Source organism: Leptonychotes weddellii, chromosome 1 (genome assembly GCF_054177405.1).
Source record: "Leptonychotes weddellii isolate Sample4059 chromosome 1, ASM5417740v2, whole genome shotgun sequence".
NCBI lineage: Eukaryota > Metazoa > Chordata > Mammalia > Carnivora > Phocidae > Leptonychotes > Leptonychotes weddellii.
In genome coordinates this window covers 14,707,941-14,727,231 of record NC_138369.1, presented here as the reverse complement: position 1 = coordinate 14,727,231, position 19,291 = coordinate 14,707,941, and the positions used below count along the sequence as shown (strand labels likewise).

Below are 19,291 nucleotides of genomic sequence, written 5' to 3'. Positions count from 1 at the left end.
CTGCGCCTGCCCCAGGTCTGCATCCTCATCACAGATGGGAAGTCCCAGGACCTGGTAGACACAGCTGCCCAGCGGCTGAAGGGGCAGGGGGTCAAGCTGTTTGCTGTGGGTGAGTTCCAAGCTGCAGTGACACGTGGGCTGCGGCGGGGGCCAGTCAGAGGGCACGTGAGCCCCTGAACTCTGACTGGGCATCACCTCAGGGATCAAGAATGCCGACCCCGAGGAGCTGAAGCGAGTTGCCTCACAGCCTAGCAGTGATTTCTTCTTCTTCGTCAACGACTTCAGTATCTTGAGGACGCTGCTGCCCCTTGTTTCCCGGAGAGTGTGCACAACTGCGGGTGGCGTGCCCGTGGCCCTGCCCAGTGAGTGCCTGCCCACACTTGTGCCCTGACCTGGACCTCTGCCCCCGCCCCCCACCTGGGAGTGCTGATGCCATCCCACATGCTCCCGACACCAAGCTGGGGGTACCATCCTCTGATCCTGCCCTCGAGGTGCTGACCCTACCCCATGGGCTCCTGACCCTCGACCCCAGTGCTACGCTGTAAGTCTGACCCCTGATCCTCCTGCCTGATTGCCTGACTCCCTGCCCTTCCCAGCTGATGACTTGACCTCTGGTCCCCGAGACCTGGTGCTGTCTGAAGCAGGCAGTCAGTCCTTGAGAGTACAGTGGACCGCGGCCAGTGGCCCTGTGACTGGCTATAAGGTCCAGTACACTCCTCTGACAGGACTGGGACAGCCGCTGCCAAGCGAGCGGCGGGAGGTAAGGATGTCAGGGGTGGCAGGTGGAGGGCTGGGGATTTGGCTGGGCAAGGTAAAGTGACCTCTGACCCTGGGCAGGTGAGCGTCCCCGCTGGTGAGACCAGCACGCAGCTGCAGGGTCTCCGGCCACTGACCGAGTACCAGGTGACTGTGGTAGCCCTCTACGCCAATAGCATCGGGGAGGCCGTGAGCGGGACAGCCCGGACCAGTGAGCAATTCTGCTAACCTCTGACCCCGCCCACCTAACGCCCCAGTAACCCCCCCCCCCCAGCCTGACTCCGCTAATCCCTGGTGCACCTTCCCCCAGCTGCCCTGGAGGGGCCGGAGCTGACCATCCAGAATACCACGACGCACAGCCTCTTGGTGGCTTGGCGGAGTGTGCCGGGTGCCACTGGCTACCGTGTGACGTGGCGGGCCCTCAGTGGTGAGTGAGGGGGATCCCTGCACCTCAGAGAGGATCGTAGGGTTCTGAGTCTGCAAGGCACACTGACCCCCACCCCCGTGCCCCCCGTGCAGGTGGTGTCACACAGCAGCAGGAGCTGGGCCCTGGGCAGGGGTCAGTGTTGCTGCGTGACCTGGAGCCTGGCACGGACTACGAGGTGACTGTGAGCAGCCTGCTCGGCCGGAGCGTCGGGGCGGCCACCTCCCTGACTGCCCGAACTGGTGAGAAGGCCGGGGGCTTTCTTCGGGTGGGGTGGGCAGGCAGGCAGGTCACTGAGGCCACTGACGTCCCGTGTGCCCTGGGCAGACGCCTCTGTGGAACAGACCCTGCGCCCGGTCATCCTGGGCCCCACGTCCATTCTCATTTCCTGGAACTTGGTGCCTGAGGCCCGTGGCTACCGGCTGGAATGGCGGCGTGAGAGCGGTCAGTGCAGGGGAGAGGGGTGGGCAGGCAGGGTCGGGCTTGGCTTCAGCTGGCCTGACCCTGTCATCTGGCAGGCTTGGGGGCGCCACAGAGGGTGGTGCTGCCCTCTGATGTGACCCGCTACCAGTTGGATGGGCTGCAACCGGGCACTGAGTACCGCCTCACGCTCTACACGCTGCTGGAGGGCCGCGAGGTGGCCACACCTGCCACCGTGGTGCCCACTGGTAAGGGCTCTGTGGGCCTGGCCCTGCGATGGGGGAAGGGACGGGGCGGGGGGCCCGGGCAGCCTTTCATGCCGCGCTCTCCAACAGGGCCAGAGCTGCCCGTGGGCCCTGTGACGGACCTGCAGGCAACCGAGCTGCCTGGGCAGCGGGTGCGAGTGTCCTGGAGCCCAGTTCCCGGTGCCACTGAGTACCGCATCACTGTGCGCAGTACCCAGGGTGAGTACCACCACACCCACACACACATTAAAGGTCCAGCTCTTGGGGTCTGAATGCACCTTCACCCCATCTCTCTCCACTCCTGGGTTTCTTTTCTTTTCTTTTCTTTTTTAAGATTTTATTTATTTATTTGAGAGAGAGAATGAGAGACAGAGAGCACGAGAGGGAAGAGGGTCAGAGGGAGAAGCAGACTCCCCGCCGAGCAGGGAGCCCGATGCGGGACTCGATCCTGGGACTCCAGGATCACGACCTGAGCCGAAGGCAGTCGCTTAACCAACTGAGCCACCCAGGCACCCACCACTCCTGGGTTTCTACAGCCTCCTCCTGTCTCCTTGTCCATCTATCCCCCGAGCTGGCAACTGAGTCCAGATCTGTCACAGAGGCTGTCTGCTCCTGGCCCTGCCTCAGCCCATCTTCTCACCCGGGTCTGTCTCCACTCACTGCCCCACATCCCTGGCTGCAGCTTTCGCCCTTCTCCACAAGTACAGGCTCAGTCCCTGCCCTTCGGTGACCCTAGCTGGAACCACTATCCACGCTGATCTCGCAGCCCCTGTCCCCACCCAATACTGGCCCCTGTCACCCCATGTCACTGTCTGTTGATGACCTGTCAATTCCTATCGCTGTCCACTGACTTCTGTCGTCCTACATTCCACATCCCTCTCCATGGACCCCTATCATCTTGGGTCTCCATTCATCACTGGTCCATTATCCTGTGTCACCGTCCGTCACTGACCACCATCATCCCACATCCCTATGTCTCACTGACCCCTGCCCACCTACCCTGCCTTCTCTCTTAGGGGTTGACCGGACCCTGGTGCTCCCTGGAAGTCAGACAGCCTTTGACTTGGACGATGTCCGGGCTGGGCTAAGCTACACTGTGCGGGTGTCTGCTCGAGTGGGCACCCGCGAGGGTGGCACCAGCATCCTCACGGTCCGCCGGGGTGAGCACTGCAGGAGGGCTGTGGGGGGACAGTTGCCTGGCTCACTCCGGTCCTGGTTGTGACCTCTGACCTCTATCCTTAACCCCCAGAACTGGAAACCCCACTTGCCATCCCAGGGCTGCGAGTCGTGGCAGCAGATGCAACACGAGTGAGGGTGGCCTGGGGACCTGTTCCTGGAGCCAGTGGATTTCGGATTAGCTGGAGGACAGACAGTGGTCGGTGTGGGGTGTATGGGAGGGTTGAGAAGAACAACTGGGGTATAGGGGATTGGGGGGGCAGGCAAGAGCCATGTCAACATTTCCCTCTGACCCTAGGACCAGAGTCCAGCCAGACATTGCCCCCAGAATCCACTGCCACAGATATCATGGGGCTACGGCCTGGAACCTCCTACCAAGTGGCCGTGTCAGCACTGCGAGGAAGAGAGGAGGGTCCCCCTGTGGTCATCGTGGCTCAAACTGGTCAGGGCCTGACCCAGCCCCTTGGCTATCTATCTCCAGTGCCCCTCTGGACCCCCGTGCCTCCCGTCTCAGACCCTTGCTTCGCCCCAGAACAGTCACAGTCTCCCTCTTCAATTCCCGCTGCCTTCTCCCTCAGAGTCCTGCTTTCCCCTTTGGCCTCCCTTGCCTCCTGTTAAGCCCCTACCTTCTTCAGATTCCTCTGCCTCTCCTCAAAGATCCCACTCTCTTTGCCCTCAGATTTCCACCACCTCATCTCTCAGGCTCCCGCTGCCTTTTCTGCTCCACCTGACTTTCCTCATACCTCTATCAGAACCCTATTATCTTCTCTGTCAGACCCTCTTCTCTCTCAGATTCCTATCACCTGCCTCCCTCAGACTGCAACTATCTCCTCTGTCAGAACCCCCGCTTCTTCCCCCATCTGGCCCATTCACTACCTCCCCCATCAGATCCCTGTCTCCTTCTAGACTCCCATAGCCTTCTATTAGATGGTCCTCCAATCCTCCCCCGTCAGACCCTCCACTACCTCCTCCATTAGACTCTCCATTGCCTCTCCCTGCAGACCCACTGGGCCCAGTGAGGACTATCCATGTGACGCAGACCAGCAGCTCATCTGTCATCATCGCCTGGAACAGGGTTCCTGGTGCCACAGGATACAGGATCTCCTGGCACTCAGGCCATGGTGGGGACCAGGGGTTTTGGAGGGAACCGGAGGTTTTGGAGGGTCGTGGGGGGCAGGTCTGGGTGGAATGGGGGCTGGGGGGTTATTAGGGGTCCAGGTGGGGCACTGCGGGACAGAATCCAGCTAGCCCTGGAGCTGCCTCCATTCCCCCTCCCAGGTCCAGAGAAATCCCAGTTGGTTTCCGGAGAGGCCACAGTGGCTGAGCTGGATGGGCTGGAGCCAGATACTGAGTACACGGTGCATGTGTGGGCGCATGTGGCTGGTGTGGATGGGACCCCTGCTTCTGTGGTTGTGAGGACAGGTGAGTGGACAATGGCCAGCTGGCAATCGCATCTCATTGGCTACCCCACCCCTCTTTGTATTCCTGACTGCTTCAGCTGCCCGCTCCATCACTGCTCAGCGACTTCTCCACATTGACTAAGTGTCCACCCTCAGCGACCTCCTGGCCGCTCCACACTGCCCACTCTGGGGCACTGACCTCCTCCCTCTCAGAGGTTGCCTGCACTGACCTGTCCATACTAACCTCACACTGACCTTCAGATGACCATGTTTGCACTGCCACCCTGTTCTCTACCAGCCATCCAGTGGCCCCTGACCCTTTACCCTGCCTCTGCCCCCAGACCCTGCGCCCGTGGGCAGTGTGTCGAAGCTGCAGATCCTCAATGCTTCCAGTGATGTTCTGCGGGTCACCTGGGTGGGGGTCACTGGAGCCACAGCCTACAGACTGGCCTGGGGCCGCAGCGAGGGTATGTTTCCCTGACCCGCCCTTGTCCCTCCTGGCTGGGATTGCCCTCTCTGGTGCCCCACCCCCACCCCGACTGTTGCCCCGTGTTTGCCTGCCCAGGTGGCCCCACGAGACAGCAGGTGCTCCCGGGAAACACGGACTCCGCAGAAATACGGGGCCTCGAAGGCGGTGTCAGCTACTCGGTGCGAGTGACTGCACTGGTCGGGGACCGTGAGGGCGCGCCGGTCTCCATTGTCGTCACTACGCGTAGGCGGAGCTCGGGCTGGGGCTAGCCTTGGATTGGTGGCTTGGAGGGTTTGGGGGCGGGTTTTGTGCACGGCAGGGTACGAGGGGGAAGGAGGGATGAAGCCTGGGATAGGCAGAGGAGTCAGTTGGGGCGGTGCGAGTTCCAGGGTTGGTCTGGGATTGGCTCAGGAGCCAGTGGGGGCGGAGCCTCCCTGAAGCCTGGGTTTTCTTTGCAGCGCCTGAGGCTCCGCCAGCACTGGAGACCCTTCGCGTCGTGCAGCGAGGGGAGCACTCGCTGAGGTTGCGCTGGCAGCCGGTGCCCGGGACACAGGGCTTCCGTCTGCGTTGGCGACCCGAGGGTGAGAGCTGTCCCCCGGTTGCGGGGGCGGGCTCAGGGACCAGCGGGGGCGGGGCTGGGGGCGGGGTTGGCTAGATAGGCGAGGTCAGTGAGTGGGCAGGGTCTGTCAGTTGTGGGGGTGGTTTGCTGGATCAGTGACAGTGTGCGGGATCAGTTATCCAGGTGGGATCAGTAAGGGTCAGTCGTGCAGGGTCAGTAAGGGAACAGGGTCAGCGAGAATGGGGAAGATCAATTAGGAGGGTGGATCTGGTCAGCAGGGTCAGTCAGTGAGGTAGGCAAGTTCATTAATGCTGGTCTGTAGCACCCTCCCACGTGTCTTGCGTCCCACTCTCATGCCTGCCGCAGGTGGCCAGGAACAGTCCCGGGTCCTGGGGCCCGATCTCAGCAGCTATGAACTGGATGGGCTAGAACCAGCCACCCTATACCGCATATGGCTGAGCGTTTTGGGGTCAGCTGGAGAAGGGCCCCCCACAGAAGTGACTGCACGCACTGGTGAGCCCAGAGAGTCCACTCTTCCCTGGTGTGAGCTTCCTCCCCACTGATGACCCACCCTGGTTTCCTGCACCCCATGACCCTTAGTGACTCCTCCTGTAGACCCCCTACCACTCTTGCCCCTGGGGTGACCCCAGCATGATCTCACATGACACTTCTTTCACTAAGATGGTCCTACCCCAGAACCGCCTCAGATGATCTCTCCCCTCTGGGTTCTCAGGATGTAGACTCTGATCCCTGGTGTTTGATTCCTTCTTCAGAGTCACCCCGTGTCCCAAGCACTGAACTGCGTGTGGTGGACACTTCAATTGACTCAGTGACTCTGGCCTGGACTCCCGTGTCTGGAGTATCCAGCTACATCCTGTCCTGGCGACCACTCAGACGGCCTGGCCAAGGTGAAGGGGAGGCCAGGGTTGGGGTGGGCTGGCAGTTGGGGCTCCATGGAAGGCCTCCCGTTTAACCAGGTTTTATCCTCTGCAGACATCCCTGGGGCCTCACAGACACTTCCAGGGATCTCGAGCTCCCAGCAGGTGACAGGGCTAGAGCCTGGCATCTCCTACACCTTCTCGCTGATACCCATCCGGGAGGGTGTACGGGGTCCTGAGGCCTCTGTCACACACATCCCAGGTATGATGGGCACAGTGGGAGGGGCCTAAGGGGGTAGCTACATGGGCCAGCTGCTTCAATAACTCAGCCGCCTTCCTGCAGTGTGTCCCCATGGCCTGATGGATGTGGTGTTCCTGCTGCACACCACTCAGGACAATGCTCATCGTGCGGAGGCTGTAAAGCGAGCCCTGGAGCGTCTGGTGTCTGCACTTGGGCCTCTTGGGCCACAGGCGGTCCAGGTTTGACCCCAGAGGCAGCCAGACCCCTTCCTATCCCAGCCCTTCCCTGTCCCAGGCTTCACAGCAGCTACCATTTCCCTCCTCTACCAGTGGTCCAGGCTGTCTCCCAACCCTCCCCAGACTCCAGATCTCCCCATCTGCTGCTTGGCTCCCTATCCTACCATCACTGCTGACTCCCTAGTGTTCAGGTTTAGTCCCACACCCTTAGCTCCATATCTCTCCCCATAGGCTCTGTCATCCTTGCTTTGCCATCCTCCCCAGCTCTGTGTCTGCCCCCACCCCCACCCCAGGTTGGCCTCCTGTCCTACAGTCATCGGCCCTCCCCACTGTTCCCGCTGGATAGCTCCTACGATCCTGGGGTCATCCTGCAGAAGATCCGCAGCATCCCCTACGTGGACCCAAGTGGGAACAACCTGGGTAAGGAACTGCATTGGACATGCACTCTTGGGGCTTCCCTGCAGGGAACTGGTTGCCCCTGGGTTCTGACATGTTTTTTCTCCCACAGGCACCGCTGTGGTTACTGCTCACAGACACCTGTTAGCACCGGATGCTCCCGGGCGCCGCCAGCATGTACCAGGGATAATGGTTTTGCTAGTAGATGAGCCCTTGAGAGGTGACATCTTCAGCCCTATCCGTGAGGCCCAGGCTGCTGGTGAGGAGAAGGGCTGGTGCGGATGGGGCCTGGGAATCGGGCTGGCTCCAGCAGGGTTGTCATGCAGACTGCCGGACCCCTCCTTAGGGCTCAAAGTGATGATATTGGGCCAGGCCGGAGCTGACCCAGAACAGTTGCGTCGCTTGGTGCCAGGCATGGACCCTGTCCAGACTTTCTTTGCTGTGGATGATGGTCCAAGCTTAGAGCGGGCAGTCAGTGGTTTGGCAACATCCCTGTGCCAGATAGGCTCGGCCACCCAGGTTTGCAAGGGGTCTCTAGGGGAGGGGTAGCTGGCAGGGGAGAGGGGGTCTGGGGACTCTTGGTGGAAGAGCCTGGCCTCAAGGAGACCTTACGTCCACAGCCACAGCCAGAGCCTTGCACGGTGCATTGTCCAAAGGTAAATGTCCAGGGTTGAGAGGGTGGGCGAGGGCCACACCTGGCGCTGGCCACTCTGACCCTCATTCGACGTATCTTTCCCCAGGGCCAGAAGGGGGAACCTGGAGAGATGGTGAGTGGTCCTAGTTGGCGGCAGAGAATGGTTGGGGGTCAGTGGGGCTGGGGGGCGCTGGTGGGACAGGGCTCACTGATCACCTTTCCTAGGGCCTGAGAGGACAAGCCGGGCCTCCTGGCCCCCCTGGCCTTCCGGTGAGTGCCTCCCCACACCTGTCCTCTGCTCCTGGACTGGTGCATGGCCTCCTCACCTGCTTTTCTCCTCTCAGGGCAGGATTGGTGTTCCTGGCCCCCAGGGGCCCCCAGGAAGTACCGTTGCCAAGGGCGAAAGGGTGAGTGGAGACCATTGAGCTTCCCCTAAGACACTCCTGCAAGTGTCCCCAGGGTTTTTAGAAGACAGAAGGAAAGAATAGGGGCAGAACCACAGGGTATTCCCAGAAGCCTAAATGGACATTATAAACCACATCAGTGACTTTGGGAAAGGACCTAAAGCAGAGCAGCCAGGGGAGTTTTGAGATTCCGCCAGAGAACCTGGGAGTAAGTTCTGAATCCCAGAGGCAGAGAAGGGCCTCTGCCTCATCACTGCCCTTGTGCCCGGGTTGAGGCCCCGTTTAGCTCAGAAGGGCTCCTTCTCTGCCCCACTGCCCCACCCCAGCGACACTCGGGGGCCTGTGGGGTCTGGGCTCCTCCAGCAAACCAGGGGCATGGAGGGAGGGTCCCTTCCTGCCCTGACCTCTTTGCCTCGTTAGGGCTTCCCCGGGGCAGATGGGCCTCCAGGCAGCCCTGGCCGCCCTGGGACTCCTGGAAGCCCTGGCTCAAAGGTAAGCAAGCCTTGCCCTTGCAGGTCACACGCTGGGACTCTTTGCTTGCGTGGGTGGGTGGGTGGTCTGACTGTCCTGACGGCTTCCATTAACAGGGCTCCCCAGGGTGGCCTGGTCCTCGTGGAGAAACAGTAAGTTGCTTTCCCTTCTTTGCTCATCCAGTGTCTTCCCAGAGTTCTTTCTGCGGGGCGGGGGCCTGCTGGGGTGGGGCAGCAAAGATGCACTTGTGCCCAAGCATGACCCTTTGCTCCATTTTGCCCTCAGGGAGAGCGAGGACCTCGAGGCCCAAAGGGGGAGCCGGTAGGTGCAGGGGGAAGGGAGGGAACCAGGATGGCCCAGGGAGGAGCAGGCTGGACACTGTGCAGGGCCTATGGCATGATAAGGAATAGCTGAGGCCCCTCTAGGGGCTTCTCCCACCTCAAGGCTCCCATACCCTGAATCCTGTCCACTGCTTTCTGTCCTGTAGGGAGAGCCTGGACGAGTCATTGGAGGCGAGGGCCCGGGGCTTCCTGGGCAGAAAGGGGACCCTGGACCTCCTGTAAGTTCCAGAACATGTGGGGGCAAGTGATGTGTGGTGGGGGGCCAGCGGGAGGCAGGGTGGGAGTAGGGGTCTGTGGGGTATACTTTATACTTTGTCTCTTCCATCAGGGCCTCCCTGGATCCCGTGGCCCACTGGGGGACCCAGGACCCCGTGGTCCCCCAGGACTTCCTGGAACGGCCGTGAAGGTGACAACATGACCCCCATATGGTCTCATGACCTCCATGTGATCCAGTGACCTAGTGACCCCATTTGAACCCACACAACCCGTACTGGTTGCTCTGACCCCATGTGACCCCTCAGCCCCCCATGGCTCCTCAGTTCCTCCATGACCTTTGTAATCCAGTTTGTCCCCCTGACCTTCATTTTTCCCATATATTGGGGAGTGGAGGTGTAGTCCAGGGTCATGGGGCCATGATCTGTCTTTCAGGGTGACAAAGGTGATCGTGGGGAGCGGGTAAGTGAGGGACAAGGTATCCTGGGGGTGGCTTGGAATTTGATTCCCCTTGGTCATCTCCTCACTGCTGTTCTTTCTCAGGGCCCTCCAGGACCGGGTGATGACGGCACTGTTCCAGGGGAGCCTGGGCTGCCGGTGAGGGAGCCCTGAGGCTTTGCTGGGGAACTTGGGGCCATGCTCAGGGGTGTGGATACTGGGGCTGGGGCTCTGCTGGGGCAGTGGGTGGGTGCTGGGCCTCACAGTTTGGGGCTCATGTTTTTACATACTTTCCCCTAGGGTCTTCCTGGAAGCCCCGGACCCCAAGGCCCAGTTGGCCCCTCTGGAGAGAAAGGAGAAAAGGTAGGAAGCCTGACCCCTTGGTGTCCCAGTTCTGGGGCGGGGGTGGGGGTGGGGGTGGGTTGGGGGCAGGGTCTTCTACTCATCTATTTCTCCTTCAGGGTGACAGTGAGGATGGAGCCCCAGGCCTCCCAGGACAACCTGGGAGCCCGGGTGAGCGGGTGAGTGTAGGGGCAAGGGTTTTGAGGGGCGGCCACAGCTCCCTCAACCTCCTACCCTCTACGCTATCCTTATGCCCAAACCCAAATCTCTGAACCCTTTCTAGGGCTTTCGAGGACCTCCTGGAGACATTGGCCCCAAAGTAAGCACCATTTTGGGGGGTCAGGTGTGGGGTGTGACACACTGGGACTGCTATAGGTTTGGGGGAGGTGGGCGGATCAGGAGATGAGGGTTCTCAACAGGTCAGAGGTTGTGGTTTCAGGGGCAGGATGGCTAGAGTTTGAGACACCTTCTCTGCGGTTTGACAGTCAAGGCACCTCTCCTATCCGTCTCCCCTTAGGGTGACAGAGGACTGAAAGGGGCTGTGGGTGAAACTGGAGAGAAGGTAAGTGCAGCCGAGGGGTCTCTTGGGGCCCCAGAGGGTCTGGGGCTGGACTCAGCTCTGACCCATCCTGTTCCATCAGGGTGAACGTGGATCCCCTGGCCCAGTGGGACCCCAGGTGAGCCCTCTGACCCCAGTGCCAGTGCCCAGCTGACTCGAGTTCTGTGCCCCTTCCTGGTTTTGACTTCTCAACCTTGACTCCCCCTGCCCCTCACCTCTCCTCACATAACTCCTGCTGATGCGGGCTCTAACCCTCAACCCCTGGGACCCGCTTTTAACTTCCTGACCCTGCTGAACTGACCTTGACTTCCACTGATCTGGTCTCCGTCGTCCCGCTGAGTTCGACCCCTGCCACCTGAATCCTGACCTTTCGTGCCCTCTCTCCTGCACCCTCACAGCCTCTAGCCCTTGTTTGCCATGATCTCCCTGCCCCCACCCTCCCAGACCAGCATGTCTGCTCTTCTTCCCCAGGGGCTGCCTGGAGTGGCTGGGCGTCCTGGAGCTGAGGGGCCCGAAGTGAGTCTGTGACTGTGGTGGGACCGGGAGAGGGCTTTTCATGTGTTCCTCCCACTCTGGCTTCACACCTTTTCCACATGCAGGGACCACCAGGACCTGCCGGCCGCCGAGGAGAGAAGGTGGGTCATTGCCTGGGGACCAGTCCCCTCCCCACTGCACCCCATACTAGGAGGGATCGTGGCAGGTGGGACACCAGGCCCTTGGGTTCCTAGGTGGGTCTCTGACCAATCCCTGCCTCTGTCCTTTTTCCACAGGGGGAGCCTGGTCGCCCTGGGGACCCCGCAGTGGTGAGCAAAGGAAGGATGGCCTGCACTGGCCTGCCTGTAGACCAGCGTTCCAGGCTGGGACCTCGTAACCTTGGGGCCCTGAGCAGGCTAAGAGTTCTGTGACTCTCCTTATGCTATAACACATCTCCTGAGTCCTGGCTGTCACCTGTGACCCTGTGATGTCACACAGGTCATGAGCTCCATGTAACCCCTGCCCGGTTCCCAGCCGTGACTCTGTGATCTCTGGACAGAGACTGAGCTCCATGACTTGCAGTTTGATATTACCCCATCCCCAGTCAGCCACATAGTACTGCGGTGCCCAGGTGGGGCCAAGCATGTCTGTCCTGTTTGTTTTCAGGGACCTGACGGTGTTGGGGCCAAAGGAGAGAAGGTAATTCTGGCGAGAGTGAAAGGAGGCTGACGCAGGGTTGAGGTCAAGGTCACAGGGCCTGCTTGGAGGCCCCTGGGGGTAGAGAGTTCTGCATAATTGCTAGGTCAGGGTGGTGGCAGGGGGTGGTTCATGGAACCTGGGGCTGATGCTGATGGTTGATGGTCTTTGTCACCTCCAGGGAGATGTGGGGCCCACTGGGCCCAGAGGAGCTGCAGGAATCAAAGGGGAGCAGGTGAGTGAAGGGCAAGTGTCTAGGGGGTAGGGCAGGTGAGGGTTGTGCTCCCTGACGTCTGATTCTTCCACCACAGGGCCCACCTGGCTTGGTTCTTCCCGGAGACCCTGGCCCCAAGGGAGACCCTGGAGACCGGGTGAATAAATGTGGGATTGGGGAGTGTGATAGAAGGAGATGAGGTAGTACCTGGGAGCCCCAACTAAGTCCTGTACCCCCTTCCCACGCCCTGCAGGGTCCCATTGGCCTCACCGGCAGAGCAGGACCCCCGGTGAGTACCTGTGACCTTGAGTAACCTCGAGGTTTCTGGGATTACCACCCCCCAAGGGTGGGCCAATTGCATCCTGATCACCTCACTTCTGCCTCCTCCACAGGGTGACTCAGGGCCTCTTGGAGAGAAGGGAGACCCTGGGCGGCCTGGCACCCCAGGACCTGTCGGCCCCCGAGGACGAGAAGTAAGAAAGCTGGAGTTGGGGGGAGTCCTGGGGGACAGGGGAGTAGGGTGTTGTTGGCACCATGGGGCATCTGGGGCCCAGGGCTGACTCTCCTGTCTCACAGGGTGAAGTTGGAGAGAAAGGAGACATGGGCCCCCCGGTGAGACTCCTTCCCAGTGTGATTTCTGAGCCTCTACTCTTGAACTGGGATCCCTCTGGGCTGGGGGCTCCACCAGGTCATCCAGTCCCTTCCCCTGCCTACTGTCCAGCTGGTGCCAGGCCCTTCTCTGCCCCTTCTCCCCGAGTCAAAGTTTGAGTCCAGCCTACCTGCTCAGTGTGGCTTTCTCTCCATCACCAGGGTGACCCAGGTTTGCCTGGGAAAGCTGGTGAGCGTGGCCTTCGGGTAAGCCTGGCAGGGCGAAGTAAGGGGATGCTGGAGAGTCTGGAGGGAGGCCTGGTGTGATGGAAAACTCTGGCATGGTTTGGGGGTGATGAGGAACCTGGGGCAGCATGGGGGGGCTCATGGGAAACCTGCAAAATGCTGGGAGGAGCCTGTCTCAGGCCAGCTGCTCTTCCCAGGGGGCACCTGGAGCTCGGGGGCCTGTGGGTGAGAAGGGGGACCAAGGAGATCCTGGAGAGGATGGACGAAACGTGAGTCCTAACCCCTGACCCCTAACCCCAACTTCAACCAGCCAGTTCCCAGCCCCTGCTCTTGCTGCCCCAACCCTGCAATGCTCAATCCTCACAGTCCCCTGTGACCCCTTCATCGCAACCTCCAGAGGCCACCAGGATCCCCGTGAGTCCTTAGTTTGCTTCCCAAACTCCCTGAAACTGCCGCCTGTCTTGAGTGACCCTGACCCCCTGACTTTCTGCAGGGCAGCCCTGGACCATCTGGACCCAAGGGGGACCGTGGGGAGCCGGTGAGTACTGCCAGTGTCCTGGGCTCTGGAGGGATGGAGATTTCCAGTGTTTGGTCTCGTTGGTGGCCACATAAGGGGCTTGGAGGTCAAGGTGGGGAGCCACTGATGGCCACCTCCGGGCCTGACCTGCCTTCTGGGGTTTGGCATTGGGGTGCTTCTGGGAGTCTGGGAGCAGAGTTGGGCCTGGGGCAAACCTGAGCCACGCCCTGGGACCTCGGGGCTCCTACTGACCATAATCATTTCCTTTCCCAGGGTCCCCCAGGACTCCCTGGACGGCTGGTAAGGGTTGAGCTGAGTCTGGTCCTCTGTCATCTCTCTCGCCTGCCCCTGTTGGTGCTGCATGGTGTCCCTTCATCCGTTCCACTGGCTCCCATTTCCCCCATGGCCTCCTGATAGCTCCATTGATCCCATAGCCCCTCACTGGCCCCACTTCTCCTTGCGGAGCCATTCACTGACCATTCCCTTCCCTCCCCCCAGGTAGACCCGGGACTTGGAGCTGGAGAGAAGGTACCAGGGTCTGTGGGTGGAGCAGGACTCGGAGCACAGGAAGCATCCCAAGTGCCTCCATGACGGGCATGCCTGTGGCCCTCGGGCTGTTCCTTCACCGAGCTTGTCTCTGCCACAGGGAGAGCCTGGGGACCGTGGGCAGGAGGGTCCTCGAGGACCCAAGGGTGACCCGGGTCCCCCAGGAGCCTCTGGTGAGAGGGTAAGTGTGGTTGGTCCCCTGAGGAGGTGTGGGTCTGGGAAGGCCTGCTCTGATTTCTTCCTCCCCCCATCCTCAGGGTGTCAGTGGACTTCGGGGGCCCCCAGGCCCTCAGGTGAGTGATACTCTTTGCCCCAGCAGCCTCAGTCCCTCTCCTACCCTCACCTTTTATCTGACCTTATTCTCTCCAGGGGGACCCAGGTGTCCGAGGCCCAGCAGGAGAGAAGGTGAGAGGGCAGGGAGGTTTTTCAGCCGTGAACCAGGCTCTTAGGTCCATCTTATCCTTTGAGGCCTCTTACCTCTCTGTTTTCCTCAGGGTGACCGGGGTCCACCCGGCCTGGATGGCCGTGGTGGGCTAGATGGGAAACCGGGAGCCCCTGGCCCCCCTGGGCCGCACGTGAGTCTTGATGGGCCCTGTGTGGTCACGCCCTCCCCTTCCCTCTTCACATGACCCCAGCCTCACCTGGGTCTTCGTGGTCTTGATGAGCCCCGGAGCCAGATGGGGTGTTTGTGTCTTCTCCCAGAACCCGCCCGGGCGGGGGGCGTTAGCGCCTGGCAGGCCCTGAGCTCGCGGGAACCAGTGGTCTTGTCAGCGGGGCGTGCTCCTGACCCCATGATCACTGCAGCCTCCCTGACTCTGAGTCTCTCCTCAGGGTGCTACAGGCAAAGCTGGAGACCCAGGGAGAGACGTAAGTGAGGGGAGATGTTAGGCTCAGGGTGGCTCAGGGGTCCAGCATGAACTGCAGCCAGGTCGTCACACCACGGCATCAGTGGGAACAGGGGGAGTTGGTCCAGCCCGGGGCTTGGGACGCTCTCAGTCCCTGGCAGGCAGGCTTTAGCAGGGTCCAGCTTTCTGACCTTCTCTGCCTTGGGGGCCTTAGTAGGTCCCCCAAGTCCTGGAGGTTCTTCCCTGGGGAGTTTTAGCAGGGGACCTCAATGAAACCTCCAAATTTTAGGGGTCTCTACCCTCAAGGAGGATCTTAGTGGGGTCCTCTCCAGTCCACAGGTGTGCTTCGGGGGCTCTCTCAGGGGCTCTCTCAATCCTAGCAAAGACTTTTTGCAGGGGCTTCCGGGCCTCCGAGGAGAACATGGCCCCCCTGGCCCGCCTGGCCCCCCTGGAGCCCAGGTGAGACTGAGCTTTCATGGTACCCTTTTTTTTTTTTTAAGTTTATTTACTTACTTATTTAAGTAATCTAAGTAATCTCTACACCCAACGTGGGGCTCGAACGCATGATCCTGAGTTCAAGAGTCGCACACTCTACCAACTGAGCCAGCCAGGCAGGCGCCCCTCACGGCACCCTTTTGCCGCCTTACTGCCCTCACCTGGGCCCTGACTCCTGATCAATGATCTCTTCCCACAGGGAAGGCCGGGAGACGATGGGAAGCCTGGCCTGAATGGGAAAAACGTGAGTGTCCAGAGCAGACACAGGGACACGTGCTGAGAAACGCAGGCACGTGCACACAGCCCAGATGTGCAGATACACACGGGCCACACACGCAGACCCCTGCTGGGCTGTATCCACACCCACGTACCTAGCCCGGACCTACACACACGTCCACGTGCACACGCACGCAGCCTCGCAGACCATGCGCCGTGCAGCCGCGCTGCCCGGTGCCCAGATGGACTGACAGCTGCCGAGATCATGCACAGCCAAGGGCGCGGGCGGAGAGCCACAGACACAGATGGAGAGGTGCAGCCGTACTGATGTGAGGCCCCATTCAGGGAAACTTGGAGACATGTTGACACGCAGATACCTCCACCCAGCCCAGACACGTGCTAAGACGCATGTGGAAGCCGGGCCACAGGTGGACTTGTGTTGAAGTATGGTGAGACACATGTCCAAGGCTCTGGCGTGTGACACATGCAGTTATGTCCACAGTCATTCATACACAGAGGGCCACACATATTGAGATAATACATGCAAGACTTGCAGGCGGATCCTGAGACATACAGATGATTCTCAAGGTACCAGAGGCACACACACTCACGTCCATCCTGTGTATACATGTATGTGGCCATATGTAGATGTGGTTGAAGATGTGCAGACAGACTGAGACAGTCTGTGAATCTTGGGGCTGACGTGAGTCTTCTGCCCACAGGGAGAACCCGGGGACCCTGGAGAAGATGGAAGGAAGGTAAGGCCCCTCACTTGGAGTCTGCTCCGGCCTCAGATTAGGGCCCTGTCTAAAGTGCCCTTGTCTTCCTTAGGGAGAGAAGGGAGATTCGGGCGCCCCTGGGAGAGAAGTAAGTGCTGGAGTCCTCTGCAATCTGACCCCTGACCCCGACTCTGCGGGATACGGCTCCACTCTTTTCCGGGGTCTCAGGGTCCTGATCCTGGCTGCATCCTCCACAGGGTCACGATGGTCCCAAGGGTGAGCGTGGAGCTCCTGGTAGCCCTGGACTCCAGGGCCCCCCAGGCCTCCCGGGGCAGGTGGGCCCCTCTGGCCAGGTGAGTATCCAGGAGGGGAGTTCTAGGACTTGGGAGCAACAGGGGCCATTATGTTTCTGGGGTGCCATGATTCTGTGTGACTGCTTTTGTTCTGTCCTATCTCAGGGTTTTCCTGGGGTTCCGGGAAACACAGGCCCCAAGGTGAGTGTGCACATGGTGGGTCGGGGGTGTGGTGAGGGCTGAGCAGGGTTGGGGCATTTCTCCCACCTGATCATTCTTTGTTCTCAGGGTGATCGTGGGGAGACTGGACCCAAAGGGGAACAGGTGAGGTCCCCACCTTTTTCATGTGCCCAGGTGGCCGTAGCTCCCACCTCCGCACACACACTCCCCCCAGAAACTGGACCCAGCAGCTTGTCTCTTGGTGTCTCCAGGGCCTCCCTGGAGAGCGCGGCCTGAGAGGAGATCCTGGGAGCGTTGGGGTGAGTGAAGCTCAGGACCCGGTCCTTGACTCTCATCCACAGGCCTGAGGGAGCCACCTCTTTCCCCTCCCCCTTGCCATGAAGCCGCACGGGTTCTGTCCCATGTGCTCAAGTCCCCTGCCCTGCTGGGATTCCCACAGCTGGCATTGGGGGAGCCGGGCAATGGGGACACACCAGGGAGGGGCTTCCAGGGCCTCAGGCCTCCTCAACCAGTGCTAAAGGGTCCTGTGGGCCAGAGGCCTGGGGAAGAGGGTATGGAGGCTTCTCTGAGGGCCGCCCCTCACCCCAGCTTTTGTCCCCAGAATGTGGAGCGGTTGCTGGAAACTATTGGCATCAAGGTAGGTTGTTTGGGGGCTGGGAGTGGGAGCAGATGGGAGCCCCGTGGGGCTAGTGGTGCCCACATGGCCGGGTGGGGGCCTGGGTGGCTGCAGGGACAGGCTCTGGTTCCCCAACCCCTCTCTATCGCTCAGACGTCCGCCCTGCGGGAGATCGTGGAGACCTGGGATGAGAGTTCCGGCAGCTTCCTGCCCATGCCCGACCGGCGCCGTGGCCCTAAGGGGGAGCCAGGCGAGCGGGGCCCCCCGGGCAAGGAGGTGTGTGTCTGCGGCTCAGTGGGGGCGCCCTGGGGACAGCATCATTGTGCAGCTAGCCACATTCACTCTTCTGTTCCTCCAGGGCCCCATCGGCTTTTCTGGAGAACGCGGGCTGAAGGGAGATCGTGGAGACCCTGGCCCTCAGGGGCCACCAGGCCTGGCCCTGGGAGAGAGGGGGCCCCCTGGACCTCCTGGCCTTGCTGGGGAGCCTGGAAAGCCTGGCATTCCTGGGCTCCCAGGCCGGGCTGGGGGTACGGGGGAGGCAGGAAGGCCAGGAGAGAGGGTGAGCGGGGCTAGCCAGGAGGGCTGGGGTTGCGGGCCCAGGAGGAGCTGGACCCCCTGGACATGGCCCCCATCCTGCTATTTGCATCTCAGGGAGAACGGGGAGAGAAAGGAGAACGCGGAGAACAGGTGAGCTGGGGGGGGGGTAGTCCTTCTGGGGTGGGACTGCCTGGGTGCTGTGCTGGGGCAGCCCTGCCATTTCCTTCTTCTCTGCAGGGAAGAGACGGCCCTCCTGGCCTCCCTGGACCTCCCGGACCCCCCGGTCGCAAGGTGATCAGCGCAGCCCTGCCCCAGGCCTGTGACTCTTGATACTAGGAGGCCACCATTAACTCAGGCCCCAGAAACTCTGTGTGGTGTCTCTGACCCAAACTCCTGTGGGATCTTGTGAGTGAGGAGGACCCCTCCGTGTCTCTGTGACAGACACCTCTCTCCCCTGTGACCTTGTATGTGTAGGTGGCTGTGGAAGAGCCAGATCCTGGCCTCTCTGGAGTGCAAGGACCCCCTGGATTCAAGGGCGCAAAGGTCAGTGTGTGGGATCAGTTAGGGGGCCACCTCCTGCCCTGGCACCAGGGCCCGGCGTGACATGTCATCCCTACAGGGGGAGCCAGGCAGTGACGGCGACCAAGGCCCCAAGGGAGACAGGGTGAGGCCCCCCCCACTCCCTGCACCGTGCTTCCCCCTCCTTTATGGGAGCCCATGAGGGATGGTTGTACGTGGGCACATGGCAGTGACTGGGGGCTCAGGGCATGCCCTTCTGCTTGCAGGGTGTGCCAGGCCTCAAGGGAGACCGGGGAGAGCCCGGACAGAGGGGTCTCGACGGCAGCCCGGTGAGTCTGCACCACAATGCGCACCCCCGCCTCCCAGCCCCGGGCTCTTACAGTGTGGTCTGGACTGGAGTCTGCACTGCCTGGGAGTGTCTCGGGGAGGGACAGCATGGCCTTAAATCTGTTCTCTCCAGGGCCTACCAGGAGAGCGTGGTGTGGCTGGACCCGAAGGGAAGCCGGTAGGTGGTGGCAGGCACGGTGTGGCCCGGGCTCCCGGGGACAGCCGCTCTCTGCCGTGTGCGGGCTGCTCTGGTGACAGGGGTGTTGTGCCTGAGAGCCCAGCTGTGAGTGCAGATGCCCGATCTGTGTGCGTGTGCGTGTGCGCGGGTATAGGCCAGGATGTATTATCCCTGAGGGGCGGGCCCTGGCTGCGGGGTGATCTATGCCTGGGTGGTGGGGGGGGGCGGGGCGGCCTACAAATGGGCTCCCTAGACAAAGGCCTCCAGAGGGTGGGAACAGGCCCAAGTGAGGCCCAGATTGAGGCTCAGCAGCCCCCTTCTCTATCCAGGGTTTGCAAGGTCCGAGGGGGACCCCTGGCCCAGTGGTGAGTATCCTAGAATCATCCCCCGCTCCTGCCCCCATCCAACCCCATCCTACGGGGGGCAGTCCTCCCTGAGTTTCCCTGGGGGGGGTGGCACTGGCTCCCCCTCATCAGACTCTTT

The 19,291-nt window shown here is 61.1% G+C and overlaps 1 protein-coding gene across 1 annotated transcript in view; it reads left to right on the top strand.

Moving 5' to 3' along the window:
* The window catches only part of COL7A1 (collagen type VII alpha 1 chain), a 31,052-nt gene that overhangs the window by 1,776 nt on the left and 9,985 nt on the right, over positions 1 to 19,291 (top strand). Inside the window, exons 4-80 of the mRNA XM_081817123.1 lie at positions 16 to 109; positions 201 to 362; positions 597 to 760; positions 838 to 967; positions 1,067 to 1,183; positions 1,276 to 1,422; positions 1,508 to 1,624; positions 1,699 to 1,848; positions 1,936 to 2,064; positions 2,862 to 3,005; positions 3,095 to 3,220; positions 3,320 to 3,463; positions 4,023 to 4,142; positions 4,300 to 4,443; positions 4,763 to 4,888; positions 4,987 to 5,133; positions 5,349 to 5,471; positions 5,816 to 5,962; positions 6,223 to 6,357; positions 6,443 to 6,589; positions 6,671 to 6,807; positions 7,098 to 7,224; positions 7,313 to 7,459; positions 7,547 to 7,719; positions 7,821 to 7,856; positions 7,941 to 7,967; positions 8,060 to 8,104; positions 8,179 to 8,241; positions 8,659 to 8,730; positions 8,826 to 8,861; positions 8,995 to 9,030; positions 9,197 to 9,268; positions 9,379 to 9,456; positions 9,699 to 9,725; positions 9,807 to 9,860; positions 10,002 to 10,064; positions 10,163 to 10,222; positions 10,327 to 10,362; positions 10,561 to 10,605; positions 10,685 to 10,720; positions 11,074 to 11,118; positions 11,202 to 11,237; positions 11,373 to 11,405; positions 11,743 to 11,775; positions 11,954 to 12,007; positions 12,084 to 12,143; positions 12,240 to 12,275; positions 12,379 to 12,459; positions 12,563 to 12,598; positions 12,797 to 12,841; positions 13,018 to 13,089; positions 13,314 to 13,358; positions 13,611 to 13,637; positions 13,836 to 13,865; positions 13,984 to 14,064; positions 14,141 to 14,176; positions 14,253 to 14,288; positions 14,378 to 14,458; positions 14,715 to 14,750; positions 15,125 to 15,187; positions 15,423 to 15,467; positions 16,162 to 16,197; positions 16,271 to 16,306; positions 16,416 to 16,511; positions 16,617 to 16,652; positions 16,740 to 16,775; positions 16,883 to 16,930; positions 17,233 to 17,268; positions 17,401 to 17,523; positions 17,606 to 17,806; positions 17,899 to 17,934; positions 18,022 to 18,075; positions 18,259 to 18,327; positions 18,404 to 18,448; positions 18,570 to 18,632; positions 18,764 to 18,808; positions 19,138 to 19,173. Of these exons, the coding sequence (XP_081673249.1) occupies positions 16 to 109; positions 201 to 362; positions 597 to 760; positions 838 to 967; positions 1,067 to 1,183; positions 1,276 to 1,422; positions 1,508 to 1,624; positions 1,699 to 1,848; positions 1,936 to 2,064; positions 2,862 to 3,005; positions 3,095 to 3,220; positions 3,320 to 3,463; positions 4,023 to 4,142; positions 4,300 to 4,443; positions 4,763 to 4,888; positions 4,987 to 5,133; positions 5,349 to 5,471; positions 5,816 to 5,962; positions 6,223 to 6,357; positions 6,443 to 6,589; positions 6,671 to 6,807; positions 7,098 to 7,224; positions 7,313 to 7,459; positions 7,547 to 7,719; positions 7,821 to 7,856; positions 7,941 to 7,967; positions 8,060 to 8,104; positions 8,179 to 8,241; positions 8,659 to 8,730; positions 8,826 to 8,861; positions 8,995 to 9,030; positions 9,197 to 9,268; positions 9,379 to 9,456; positions 9,699 to 9,725; positions 9,807 to 9,860; positions 10,002 to 10,064; positions 10,163 to 10,222; positions 10,327 to 10,362; positions 10,561 to 10,605; positions 10,685 to 10,720; positions 11,074 to 11,118; positions 11,202 to 11,237; positions 11,373 to 11,405; positions 11,743 to 11,775; positions 11,954 to 12,007; positions 12,084 to 12,143; positions 12,240 to 12,275; positions 12,379 to 12,459; positions 12,563 to 12,598; positions 12,797 to 12,841; positions 13,018 to 13,089; positions 13,314 to 13,358; positions 13,611 to 13,637; positions 13,836 to 13,865; positions 13,984 to 14,064; positions 14,141 to 14,176; positions 14,253 to 14,288; positions 14,378 to 14,458; positions 14,715 to 14,750; positions 15,125 to 15,187; positions 15,423 to 15,467; positions 16,162 to 16,197; positions 16,271 to 16,306; positions 16,416 to 16,511; positions 16,617 to 16,652; positions 16,740 to 16,775; positions 16,883 to 16,930; positions 17,233 to 17,268; positions 17,401 to 17,523; positions 17,606 to 17,806; positions 17,899 to 17,934; positions 18,022 to 18,075; positions 18,259 to 18,327; positions 18,404 to 18,448; positions 18,570 to 18,632; positions 18,764 to 18,808; positions 19,138 to 19,173 (6,090 nt within the window). The remainder of the gene's footprint in view (positions 1 to 15; positions 110 to 200; positions 363 to 596; positions 761 to 837; positions 968 to 1,066; positions 1,184 to 1,275; positions 1,423 to 1,507; positions 1,625 to 1,698; positions 1,849 to 1,935; positions 2,065 to 2,861; positions 3,006 to 3,094; positions 3,221 to 3,319; positions 3,464 to 4,022; positions 4,143 to 4,299; positions 4,444 to 4,762; positions 4,889 to 4,986; positions 5,134 to 5,348; positions 5,472 to 5,815; positions 5,963 to 6,222; positions 6,358 to 6,442; positions 6,590 to 6,670; positions 6,808 to 7,097; positions 7,225 to 7,312; positions 7,460 to 7,546; positions 7,720 to 7,820; positions 7,857 to 7,940; positions 7,968 to 8,059; positions 8,105 to 8,178; positions 8,242 to 8,658; positions 8,731 to 8,825; positions 8,862 to 8,994; positions 9,031 to 9,196; positions 9,269 to 9,378; positions 9,457 to 9,698; positions 9,726 to 9,806; positions 9,861 to 10,001; positions 10,065 to 10,162; positions 10,223 to 10,326; positions 10,363 to 10,560; positions 10,606 to 10,684; positions 10,721 to 11,073; positions 11,119 to 11,201; positions 11,238 to 11,372; positions 11,406 to 11,742; positions 11,776 to 11,953; positions 12,008 to 12,083; positions 12,144 to 12,239; positions 12,276 to 12,378; positions 12,460 to 12,562; positions 12,599 to 12,796; positions 12,842 to 13,017; positions 13,090 to 13,313; positions 13,359 to 13,610; positions 13,638 to 13,835; positions 13,866 to 13,983; positions 14,065 to 14,140; positions 14,177 to 14,252; positions 14,289 to 14,377; positions 14,459 to 14,714; positions 14,751 to 15,124; positions 15,188 to 15,422; positions 15,468 to 16,161; positions 16,198 to 16,270; positions 16,307 to 16,415; positions 16,512 to 16,616; positions 16,653 to 16,739; positions 16,776 to 16,882; positions 16,931 to 17,232; positions 17,269 to 17,400; positions 17,524 to 17,605; positions 17,807 to 17,898; positions 17,935 to 18,021; positions 18,076 to 18,258; positions 18,328 to 18,403; positions 18,449 to 18,569; positions 18,633 to 18,763; positions 18,809 to 19,137; positions 19,174 to 19,291) is intronic.